The sequence below is a fragment of the Syngnathus typhle genome, linkage group LG16 (genome assembly GCF_033458585.1).
Source record: "Syngnathus typhle isolate RoL2023-S1 ecotype Sweden linkage group LG16, RoL_Styp_1.0, whole genome shotgun sequence".
NCBI classification, from domain to species: Eukaryota; Metazoa; Chordata; class Actinopteri; order Syngnathiformes; family Syngnathidae; genus Syngnathus; species Syngnathus typhle.
Window position 1 is genome coordinate 361,174 of NC_083753.1, and position 12,773 is coordinate 373,946.

Genomic DNA, 12,773 nt, shown 5'->3' on the forward strand with positions numbered 1-12,773 from the left:
CCGGTCTAAAAAGGTAACTTCCGGTTCATTTTGGGTCACTTCCGGTTTGATTTGGGGTCACTTCCGGTTTACCAGAGGTCACTTCCGGTCTATTTGGGGTCACTTCCGGTCTATTTGGGGTCACTTCCGGTTTATTTGGGTCACTTCCGGTTTAATTTGGGTCACTTCCGGTTCGTCTGAGGTCACTTCCGGTTTATTAGGGGTCATTTCCGGTCTAAAAAGGTCACTTCCGGTACATTTGGGGTCACTTCCGGTTTGATTTGGGGTCACTTCCGGTTTACCTGAGGTCACTTCCGGTCTATTTGGGGTCACTTTCGGTTTGATTTGGGGCACTTCCGGTTCATTCTGGGTTCATTGGTGGCACTTCAGGGTCATCCAAGATGGCCGCCACACTGGAATTGGGGGTCAAGGGTTGAATTGTGTAAGCATAGTGGAAGTGGGGGTGAATGGGAGTGAATGTGGTAAGCATAAGATGAATAAAGGGAATAAATGTGGAATGGGTTGAATCGGTCGAAAAATGTAGAAATTAGAGTGGAAAAACGAAATTTTGGAGAATTTGGTTGAATTTCAAACGTGAAAGTTCGGAATTTTTGGTAAGTGGGAAGTTGTGGAATAGGTAGGCAAAAGATGAACAGTTGAAAGTTGGAATGGGTTGAATCGGTTGAAAAATGTAGAAATTAGAGTGGAAAAACTGAATTTTGGAGAATTTTGGTTGAATTTCAAATTTGAAAATTTGGAATTTTTGGTAAGTGGGAAGTTGTGGAATAGGTAGGCAAAAGATGAACAGTTGAAAGTTGGAATGGGTTGAATCGGTTGAAAAATGTAGAAATTAGAGTAGAAAAACGGAATTTGAGAGAATTTTGGTTGAATTTCAAATTTGAAAATTTGGAATTTTTGGTAAGTGGGAAGTTGTGGAATAGGTAGGCGAAAGATGAACAGTTGAAAGTTGGAATGGGTTGAATCGGTTGAAAAATGTAGAAGTTAGAGGTGAAAAACGAAATTTTGTGAAATGTCGAATGTGCCATTAAGAATGGATGGGGAAAAATTTGTCGGAATTCTGGGAATTTTGCGGAATCGGAAAATTTTCGGAACGAGAAAAATGGAAGCGCTCATCGCGTGAATATTTGGAATACGTGGAAAGTGGAATGGAGTGAATCGGATGAATTATGTGGAAGATGAAAGTGGACAAAAAAGTGTGGAGAATAAAAGAGAATAATAATAATAATAATAATAGAGAATGGTGTAGAATAACATATGTGTGAAGGCCTTCGCCTTCACACAATAAAGTAAATGGAGTAGAATAACATATGTGTGAAGGCCTTCGCCTTCACACAACTAGAATTTTGCAATTTCTGGAGAAATTGCGTGTGAAGGCGAAATGTATGAATAACTTTTTCGGGGAATGCTGCCGAACGATGTTGAAACGTGTTGAATTACTTGAGAAATGTAGAATATTTGGAGAATTTGTGGTGAATTTCAAAATAAAAGATGTGAAGTTTTTGGTAAGTTGTGGAATAGGTAGAAAAATGATGAACAGTTGAAAGTTGGAATGGGTTGAATCGGTTGAAAAATGTAGAAATGAGAAGGGAAAAAGGAATTGGGTGTGAATTTCAAAATAAAAGATGTGAAGGTTTTGGGAAGTTGTGGAATAGGTCGAAAAATGATGAACAGTTGAAAGTTGGAATGGGTTGAATCGGTTGAAAAATGTAGAAATGAGAAGGGAAAAGGGAATTGGGTGTGAATTTCAAAATAAAAGATGTGAAGTTTTTGGTAAGTGGGAAGTTGTGGAATAGGTAGAAAAATGATGAACAGTTGAAAGTTGGAATGGGTTGAATCGGTTGAAAAATGTAGAAATGAGAAGGGAAAAGGGAATTGGGTGTGAATTTCAAAATAAAAGATGTGAAGTTTTTGGTAAGTGGGAAGTTGTGGAATAGGTAGAAAAATGATGAACAGTTGAAAGTTGGAATGGGTTGAATCGGTTGAAAAATGTAGAAATGAGAAGGGAAAAGGGAATTGAGTGTGAATTTCAAAATAAAAGATGTGAAGTTTTTGGTAAGTGGGAAGTTGTGGAATAGGTAGAAAAATGATGAACAGTTGAAAGTTGGAATGGGTTGAATCGGTTGAAAAATGTAGAAATGAGAAGGGAAAAGGGAATTGGGTGTGAATTTCAAAATAAAAGATGTGAAAATTTTTGGTAAGTGGGAAGTTGTGGAATAGGTAGAAAAATGATGAACAGTTGAAAGTTGGAATGGGTTGAATCGGTTGAAAAATGTAGAAATGAGAAGGGAAAAGGGAATTGGGTGTGAATTTCAAAATAAAAGATGTGAAGTTTTTGGTAAGTGGGAAGTTGTGGAATAGGTAGAAAAATGATGAACAGTTGAAAGTTGGAATGGGTTGAATCGGTTGAAAAATGTAGAAATGAGAAGGGAAAAGGGAATTGAGTGTGAATTTCAAAATAAAAGATGTGAAGTTTTTGGTAAGTGGGAAGTTGTGGAATAGGTAGAAAAATGATGAACAGTTGAAAGTTGGAATGGGTTGAATCGGTTGAAAAATGTAGAAATGAGAAGGGAAAAGGGAATTGGGTGTGAATTTCAAAATAAAAGATGTGAAGTTTTTGGTAAGTGGGAAGTTGTGGAATAGGTAGAAAAATGATGAACAGTTGAAAGTTGGAATGGGTTGAATCGGTTGAAAAATGTAGAAATGAGAAGGGAAAAAGGAATTGGGTGTGAATTTCAAAATAAAAGATGTGAAGTATTTGGGAAGTTGTGGAATAGGTAGAAAAATGATGAACAGTAGAAAGTTGGAATGGGTTGAATCGGTTGAAAAATGTAGAAATTAGAGTACAAAAACGGAATTTGAGAGAATTTTGGTTGAATTTCAAAATAAAAGATGTGAAGTTTTTGGTAAGTGGGAAGTTGTGGAATAGGTAGAAAAATGATGAACAGTTGAAAGTTGGAATGGGTTGAATCGGTTGAAAAATGTAGAAATGAGAAGGGAAAAGGAAATTGGGTGTGAATTTCAAAATAAAAGATGTGAAGTTTTTGGTTAGTGGGAAGTTGTGGAATAGGTAGAAAAATGATGAACAGTTGAAAGTTAGAATGGGTTGAATCGGTTGAAAAATGTAGAAATGAGAAGGGAAAAGGAATTGGGTGTGAATTTCAAAATAAAAGATGTGAAGCTTTTGGTAAGTGGGAAGTTGTGGAATCGGTAGAAAAGTAATGAACAGTTGAAAGTTGGAATGGGTTGAATCGGTTGAAAAATGTAGAAATTAGAGTGGAAAAACGAAATTTTAGAGAATTTTGGTTGAATTTCAAAATAAAAGATGTGAAGTTTTTGGGAAGTGGGACGTTGTGGAATAGGTAGGCAAAAGATGAACAGTTGAAAGTTGGAACGAGTTGAATCGGTTGAAAAATGTAGAAGTTAGAGCTGAAAAACGAAATTTTGTGAAAATTTGTCGGAATTTTTAACGTGAAAACGTGAAATTTTTGAATTTGGGAATTTTGGGAATGTCGAGAATCCTTCCGAATGTGATTAGAATGTGCTGAATGATGTGAATTTCAAATTGGAACGACGTAAACGTGAAATGTCGAATGTGCCATTAAGAATGAATGGGGAAAAATTTGTCGGAATTTGGGGAATTTTGCGGAATCGGAAAATGTTCGGAATGAGAAAAATACAAGCCACCCTTTCCTGAATATTTGGAATACGTGAAAAGTGGAATGGAGTGAATCGGGTGAATTTTGTGAAAGAAGAAGCGGGACAAAAAAGTGAGGAGAATAAAATATAATAATAATAATAACTAGAATTTTGCAATTTCTGGAGAAATTGCGTGTGAAGGCGAAATGTATGAATAACTTTTTCGGGGAATGCTGCCGAACGATGTTGAAACGTGTTGAATTACTTGAGAGATGTAGAATATTTGGAGAATTTGTGGTGAATTTCAAAATTGAAAGTTTGGAATATTTGGTAAGTGGGAAGTTGTGGAATAGGTAGGCAAAAGATGAACAGTTGAAAGTTGGAATGGGTTGAATCGGTAGAAAAATGTAGAAGTTAGAGTAGAAAAACGAAATTTTGGAGAATTTGGTTGAATTTTAAATTTGGAATTGTTGGTAAGTGGGAAGTTGTGGAATAGGTAGGCAAAAGATGAACAGTTGAAAGTTGGAACGGGTTGAATCAGTTAAAAAATGTAGAAGTTAGAGCAAATGTTGAATCCCCATAGAGAATGAATGGGAAAATAAAAAAAAACAATTGCGCCAAAATCTTTCTAAATTTGGAACAAAACCAAAAAAAACGGCCTCAGGAGGTTCACTTTTGGGGTAAAAATGTTGAAACGGGTTAAATCGGACAAAAAACGAAGACGTTAGCGCAAATGTAGCTATTTGGGGCACTTAGTGTTGAAATAAGGTCACTTCCGGCTTGATTTGGGTCACTTCCGGTCTACTTGGGGTCACTTCCGGTTTATTTGGGTCACTTCCGGTTTAATTTGGGTCACTTCCGGTTCGTCTGAGGTCACTTCCGGTTTATCAGGGGTCATTTCCGGTCTAAAAAGGTCACTTCCGGTACATTTGGGGTCACTTCCGGTTTGATTTGGGGTCACTTCCGGTTTACCAGAGGTCACTTCCGGTCTATTTGGGGTCACTTCCGGTCTATTTGGGGTCACTTCCGGTTTATATGGGTCACTTCCGGTTTAATTTGGGTCACTTCCGGTTCGTCTGAGGTCACTTCCGGTTTATTAGGGGTCATTTCCGGTCTAAAAAGGTCACTTCCGGTACATTTGGGGTCACTTCCGGTTTGATTTGGGGTCACTTCCGGTTTACCTGAGGTCACTTCCGGTCTATTTGGGGTCACTTTCGGTTTGATTTGGGGCACTTCCGGTTCATTTTGGGTTCATTGGGGGCACTTGAGGGTCAATCCAAGATGGCCGCCACACTGGAATTGGGGGTCAAGGGTTGAATGTGTAAGCGTAGTGGAAGTGGGGGTGAATGGGAGTGAATGTGGGAAGCATAAGGTGAATGCATTTGGAATGGGTTGAATCGGTTGAAAAATGTAGAAATTAGAGTGGAATAACGGAATTTGAGAGAATTTTGGTTGAATTTCAAATTTGAAAATTTGGAATTTTTGGTAAGTGGGAAGTTGTGGAATAGGTAGGCAAAAGATGAACAGTTGAAAGTTGGAATGGGTTGAATCGGTTGAAAAATGTAGAAGTTAGAGGTGAAACACGAAATTTTGTGAAATGTCGAATGTGCCATTAAGAATGGATGGGGAAAAATTTGTCGGAATTTGGGGAATTTTGCGGAATCGGAAAATTTTCGGAATGAGAAAAATACAAGCGCTCATGTCGTGAATATTTGGAATACGTGAAAAGTGGAATGGAGTGAATCGGATGAATTTTGTGGAAGAAGAAGCGGGACAAAAAAGTGGCGGGAATAAAATAGAATAATAATAATAATAAAGTAAATGGAGTAGAATAACATATGTGTGAAGGCCTTCGCCTTCACACAATAAAGTGAATGGAGTAGAATAACATAAGTGTGAAGGCCTTCGCCTTCACACAATAATAATAATAGAGAATGGTGTAGAATAACATATGTGTGAAGGCCTTCGCCTTCACACAATAACATAAAAGACAAGAGTGATTGTCCCAGTAGACCAACGGCTCTGGTTGCAGCATGTTGATTCTCCAAAAAAAAACACAAGCTGCACAGAGCGCTATAGACAATAATTATCCTTATTTGTTTCTACTCCCAAATTCACACGGCTAAAAGGGTTTCATTACTCAGGAAAAAAAAAGGCAAGTAGTATTTGCTCCCAGAGAAAAAGGGATAATCAATAAAAAAGGTTTGATGTCTTTTTTTAGGTGACATCTAAAGCTGTTTTAAAACGATCTGCCCCGTAAGCACTCCTCATCTTGTTAAAGTATAAATCCAAGTAGCAAAAGAAGTACATTGAGCTTTAGAAAAAACAAAACAAAACAAAAAAAACAATACACACTGTAACGATTGCAACACTCAACCTGAAAATGGTTTTATGGAGCTGTCCAAGAGGAAACGCTTACTTTTTCCACACAGTGTTAAACTGCCAGGTACTATAAGGAAACATAATAGCCCAATGAATTGCTCTTTGGAGGATTAAACCATTTCTGAAGTAGCTGTTGCTCAATAAAGCAGCTTGTAGCCCATAAAGAACATCATGAAGGTTACAGGAAGACCATCGTACCGATGCAAACATATGGAAACGCAAATGGAAACACTCAAATTTTGGCACTGGAAATTAGCTCTGTAGCTAAGTCTTTTCCTAGAAGGTCGATCATCTGCGTTTCCATGCAAATCAATATTCTCATTAACTCAACGAAAGAAGCACTTTGAATGAGAAATTGCATTTCCACTGTCTAAACCAGATAAGCTAACTTTTAAGATTGCCATGGCTAGACAGTGTGAGGGGCAGTGGTTGTGGATTGAGCAAACAGCTATGGGGTCACTGTAAAAATAATAATGCTTATGTTGGATCACCCTGTTGCTGTGTTTCAGATCCGGATGTTAAAATGTGCTGGAGTGATGCAAGGGGGATGTAACGGTTCGCTTGGACTCTAAACTACAATATTCAAAATATTGTCATCCATGCATGAAGCTCAAGAGTGGGCATTTCATAACGCTGATGTTCACATATCCCACAATGCACTTCACCAAATGTAAACGACGCCATCTTGGCAAGATAGAAAAGAAATGAATTTTCACATTGGAGTCAGAACGATCATGGCATAGCTATAGTCGTCAAAGAGTAAGCGAGTTTTCCATCGTAAATCCTTCAGCTAATATTGCTATACTATCCTACCAGCGTGGCGGCGGAATAAAATGGGGATCAGTCACGTGATATCCAAAGGAATATTGGTCCGCATGTAAACACGTGTTTGTGGACACAGAACAGCTGTAAAGGGCTGATAGGAGAAGGGATGATTTTAACAAGTGTGAAGGACAAAATGTAGCAAACTATTTGTAAATAATAATAATAACAATAAAAAATAATCATAATAATGATCATCATCATCATAATACAGTAGCTCAAAATAAAATGAATGTCAAGCATTGCCCAATATTGTTTTTATGTTTTATTTCATCCCAGCGTGTCTCCTAATCCAGCCTTTTGTTTCTTTCTGCATAACAACTCGCAACATTAAAGCACGAAGGAGTGAAATCTGTTTTTCTAAAATAAAACTATTGTCAAATGAACTCCAAAAGCAATTTAACAGGTTTCACCCTGTAGTAATTTCACCATGTTCTGTGTAATGGCTTTGTTTTGCAAAGAAAAGATACAAGCTCCCCAGACCGAGAATGCAAGTGAGAGAGAGAGAGGACTTCATAAATTGAATTTTAAATTTAGCAGTTGAAATTCTATTGCCCCCAACTCTCCCCTTCCATTCAGAGCATGTGCAGATGAACCAAACAGAAAAACACTTTTTTTTAATCTACTGTCCCCTCTGGCACAAACATGATTTTGTTCATGTCATATTCATATTTCCCCCCTAAGTACACTCATTTCTCTTAGGGGAGGAAAAAAGAATGTTTCAATTTGTCAAGAAATGTTTCTTGTGCTTTGAGGGAATCGCTGGGCATATCTCAAGGAAGCCTTCAGTGGGCTGAAATCTCATTTAGTGGAACTTGTCATGAGGGCAGATTTGAGGCTGTGTTTGGGGAAGAGGAGAGTTAACTGGCTGCGTTGATAATGTCACATGTGGAAGATGGACTGATGTGTCTGCATGCTTGTAATTTCACTACAGCAGTTCTCCTTGACAAATCCTCACTCTGTGTGTGTGTGTGTGTGTGTGTGTGTGTTATATTTGCGGGCATACTTGCGTTTAATCGAGCATCCACTTCTCCATTCCCAAAACCCAGAAGTTATTTTCTGATTCCAGTGCACTTTTAAGTGTTGCATTTCACTTTTTTTTTTTTTTTTGCAAGCCAATGTTAGTGTGTGTATACACTTGGCAGCATGTGCGAGGGGATTTACTTGAGTTGGCTCAGTAGTTGTTACAAGTGGAGGAGCTCTTGAGATGTGGCTGGTGAACTGAGTGGTGTTTGGGGGGGGTTAGCGAGTGCCACTATAGCTTAGCAGGGCAAGTGTATTTTGGGTGCATATAGTGAAAAAACAATGGAAGCATTCTATTGCGAAAATACTTTTTTTCCCAATTATAACTCATTGGCCTTTACGTATGAGACATACAGGGAATCATTTTGTAATGCAATTTTCTAATTCTCTGTTGGGCTTACTGTGAATTTATTTTTTATATGATACAAGAAGTTACAAATTAGACATTAATATTAAAATTCATATTTTCCCCAAAGCAAAGATTCTTTGCTTTTTACTCTGGCTCATACCTTTAATGTACTCCCTTATGTGGATTTCTGACAAGTGCTTTTACATATTAGATATCAGCTTTTTCTTCTGGTAAATCAGAGACATTATGGCTTACAGAATGTAATGAAATGATGATGAAAGAGTTGTAATCATATCTGTACTGCTGAGGCTAATTATTTTTGATCGACGCTGTCTGAGAGGTATTTAAAATATGTCCAAGGTTGAACACAGTCTGCTCCAGAATACTTGAAAACATTGCTAATGTCGTCATATAGATAGAGTATACAAATTAGCAAAGCAGCAATATTACCAAAATTATGAAAGAGTGAATTTGAATGTTGCGTCACAGATGCGCCACACTTATTTTTTAACAACTTTTTTCTCAGAAGAACAAGGAGTTGAGTGGAATAATAACTGCACCTTAAATTTTTGCTACCCATTAACTATGTGATAGAATATTAAACAGACTTCCTGGGTGTATCTAAAGCAACCTAGAAATAATTGACCCGACAGTTTCATGTAAGGAAGTAAAATGAGAAAATTGTAGAGGTGTAACGATTCATTGATTAATCAACAAGTCGTTAATTATTTTTGATAATTGATTAATAATTTATCTTTAAATGCAAAGTGTCCAAATGATAACTTCTCAAGTATAAATATCCGATTAATGTAGTTTTCCACAAAAGTTGGACGGATTATCTTTATGTGGAATCAAAATAAATCAATTGCTTTTCAAAAGAACAATCAAGATTTTTGTCGATTTTTCTGGCATGCTGCAGACTGAACCAATTAATGAATCATAATTAATTTATGGTTGTGCATCGTCAACCTAAAATAATGCCCTGTTTTGAAAAAAGGATGGACATATATCACATTAATGATTAATTCACAAATGAATTTATATTGAATAAAATAATGGTTAGTTGCAGCCGTAGAGATGAGCATAATGCCAACCAGCTTGCTACAGTTCTCAAAACAGCCTTTTTTTCCCCTGTTAGACTTGTGAAATTCTGCTTGTGTTGACCTTTGCAAGATAATCCTCTCTCGCGTCAGGCCTCAAACACCTCCATACTGCGAAACAACTTTCAGACCCCCTTGTGTTCTCTCCTCACGCCTTTTCTGGCTCTCTTTCACCATGGCTCTCACTAGCCAAACACCCTTTTGCACACACTTTTCCTTCACACACTGCGAAATAGCCCAAACTACTCCAAACACATGCCTCGGTAGACAAAACCACTTTAAAAGCCAGACCGCCGAACGGTCTGCACGTAACCTGCTGAATAAAGTGCTTCCATCCCCTGACATGCCTTCTTGATATTAGCCTGGCAATATGAGGCAGTGGCAATTTCTTCTCCACACTCGACGAGGTGATATTGAGCTGGGGAGGAGGGAGTTGGCAGCGGTGGGGTGGGGTGTGTGTGCGAGTGTGTGTGTTATGCTCAGTGGAGACAAGAAAAGAAGAGAAGCAAAAGTGTGTGTAAGGAACAGTAGGAACAAAATGTCATAAATCACACATGATCCAACATAGTGGCAGTGAGACAAAAGGGTGAAAGCCTGAGAGGAGAAAGGCAGCGCAGGGGAAGTCGGCATTATCTGCCCGGCCGACACACAAACACGTCGCTACAGGTGACGGATTAGCCTGGACTGATCCCGAATTTTCCAGTGTCTCACCAAGACCCCCTCAAATCCCCTTAAAAAGACACTGAAATACTCACTGTGAAATGAATTGATGACACCTTCTCTTGCAAGTGCTCTTTGGATTGCTTTGACTACTTGACTGTCGTGAATTTCCTCCAGGGCTTCCAACTTGAATTGCTTTGTCACTTGAAGCCGGTCCCTTATTTGATAATTCATAAAAGTGGAATGTCTATTTTGTGCTGTTTTGCTGTAAGCAACAACAAGTGAGATGGCAATGTAGTCAAGTGATTATTGGCCCTGTTGGTCTGCGGTTGTAGGCTATAAAGTTTTTTTTATTGCTATTGTTTCTTGTTGCTTTAAACCACTTTTACCGCCATTAAAACCTTTTCAGGCATTATAATCAAGATGCGTTATAATGAAATGGTTTCATTTTGGCCTTCTTCCAGCAAAGTTTCCTCCCCAAAGCAACGCAATAAACATCTTTGCTAAGTAATTCCATTTGTAGTTCATTCATGACCTGCAGACATCCATTTAAGGCCTCCAATCAACATGTCATTATAAGATAAATCAATTGTTGATGTGGTTTAGAGGGTGTGCACTTAATTGACTTATGGCAAAGGCTTCTGCGTGCTTGATGATGGTTGAATTAATTTTATTATATCCAATTACAATTACAATTTGCAATCCAAGACACTTAAGTTGTTTATGTTTCATTTCTCCTCCACAGGTGTCCTCATTGGACTTCATGGCAATGAAGCGCTCGCAACTTTACGGAATGGCCAATAATCCTTACTCGAGCCCACAGCAGCCAGCGGGTGGGCCTTACACTCCTAGCCAGCCGTATACTCCGCCTCCCTCGCATCGTTATCCAATGAACATGCCGGGAAGAGGTCAAATGGGCATGGGCGGTATGCAGTATCCTCCGCAGCAGGTATGTTCACTAACCAACATTTTTTTGTTGGATAAGCTAATGACAATGGTTTGTTAGTTTCTGTAGAAAGGATAATAAGAGATGATGCAATAGTCAGTTGATTGTCACTCGCTTCAGTACCAAAACTAGTTCATCAACATCGAATAGATTCATTCAGTGGTAGAAGAGAGACTCTCCACTGATATCTAAATGAATCTTTAATCAAAAAAATGTTTACTTTTGAAGACACTGTTGCATATCAATCAAGATTAAATAATTACAAACCTATAAATAATTACATTTTTTGATCTATTCCTCACCCTTGAATTAAAACAAAGATTAGAAGTTAGGTTTTAAATGTGGTGTTTCTTGCTTGTGTATTACTGCTCACGTTCTGAGAGTATGGAAAGGTAATGCTAAAAAATCAATTGGATTCAAATGTAAATTATGTACATTGTGCTCGGATGACATTGGGACCATTGTTACAAGCTGAGATTTGCGATTGCTACATCAATCTATGTCACTAGAGGCCCTCATTCATACATACTGTATGTCCTCATTCACACAGAGTCCGCGTTAACATTTCACAACATTAAAGTACAACATGTAATGTGGTGAGCGTGAAAAGATTTATGTTTGCGGTGCTAAAGCTGTCTAATAACAGTCGTTTGTGGTCGTTGTGGTTTTATGAAATGCTTCACCGTCAAACAAGTTTTTTTTTTCTTGCTCCTGGAAAAAACATAAATGTGACATCCATGGTTGTCATCAGGCAGTAACAATATATCCCCCCCCCCCCCCCCCCTGAAGGCTTTATAGGTTCAATTTGAGACAAGGTCTAAATTACCAAGCAGTGTGTATCACAGCCTGTGCTGGTGTCACTTCTGGTCATCACTCACATTTTTTTGGACTCCCACTGGTGAAGTGATGCTCGGAGTAGAGGGTGTACATTTCACCTTTATCTTTTTCCCATTAAGGGTTTCATTTCATATTTCTATGAGCTGCTTGCTTGTTATCAACAAGTGTTTTCATGTGGATTACTGCCCCATGGAGGCATCACAGTGCAACACAATGAGGTTGTGTTGGAGACAATGATGCGTCATAAATAAATCTTATTTTGTACAAGGATGTGAACATTTAGTAGAACATCCGCTTAGTATTAGTTGCATTGTGTGCTAGTAGGTTTGTAGAACATTTACAGAATGAAGTCAAGCTTCTTATATTCTATTGACTTGTGTGTGCACTCATGAGCAAGTGTGTGTTTGTAAGACTGAGAGGTGCACGGTGTCCTATGCTGCCACTGCCTGCTATTTACTGTGACAGCTTGGTCGCTTCCATTGGACTTGGACAGCTCACACCGAGGCGAGTGAGCTTCTAAATATAGCAAGACCAGAGAGAGAACGAGCGGGAGAGGGAGAGGAAAACACATTAGCATGCAGATTTCTTGCATTTTTAATGAACATTAAGTAGATACGCGTGCTATGTATACTGCTTGTGAACAGTTAGACATTCTGAGAAAAAGGATTTGCAATAGCGGGCTTTCGAGGAATATGGAGATTTTCGCAACAAAATTCACAGCAGCTGCCAGATTTGGCAGCGCTATGATTTGCGCGTTGAACATTGACCTTAAATATTGATTTGTCATTGTTGTCACTATAGCAGCTACAGCAGATGATGTAACAAAAACAACCATCAGGGGCAATCCACATTATTTCCAAACGTCTCATTTATTCTTAGTATTTATTGTACTCAAGTGGGACTACTGTTATTTTAGAGCAGGGGTGTCAAACTCATTTTTTTCGCAGGCCACATTGTAGTCATAGCTTCTTTCGGAGGGCCATTATGACTGTCAACCTAAATAAACGTAAACGGGGCA

The 12,773-nt window shown here is 38.4% G+C and overlaps 1 protein-coding gene across 3 annotated transcripts in view; it reads left to right on the forward strand.

Moving 5' to 3' along the window:
- arid1b (AT-rich interactive domain 1B) overlaps window positions 1–12,773 on the forward strand; it is a 142,516-nt gene that overhangs the window by 27,841 nt on the left and 101,902 nt on the right. For all 3 annotated transcript variants that reach the window (XM_061301366.1, XM_061301368.1, XM_061301367.1), the window contains one exon: window positions 10,718–10,921. In XM_061301366.1, the coding sequence (XP_061157350.1) occupies window positions 10,718–10,921 (204 nt within the window). The remainder of the gene's footprint in view (window positions 1–10,717; window positions 10,922–12,773) is intronic.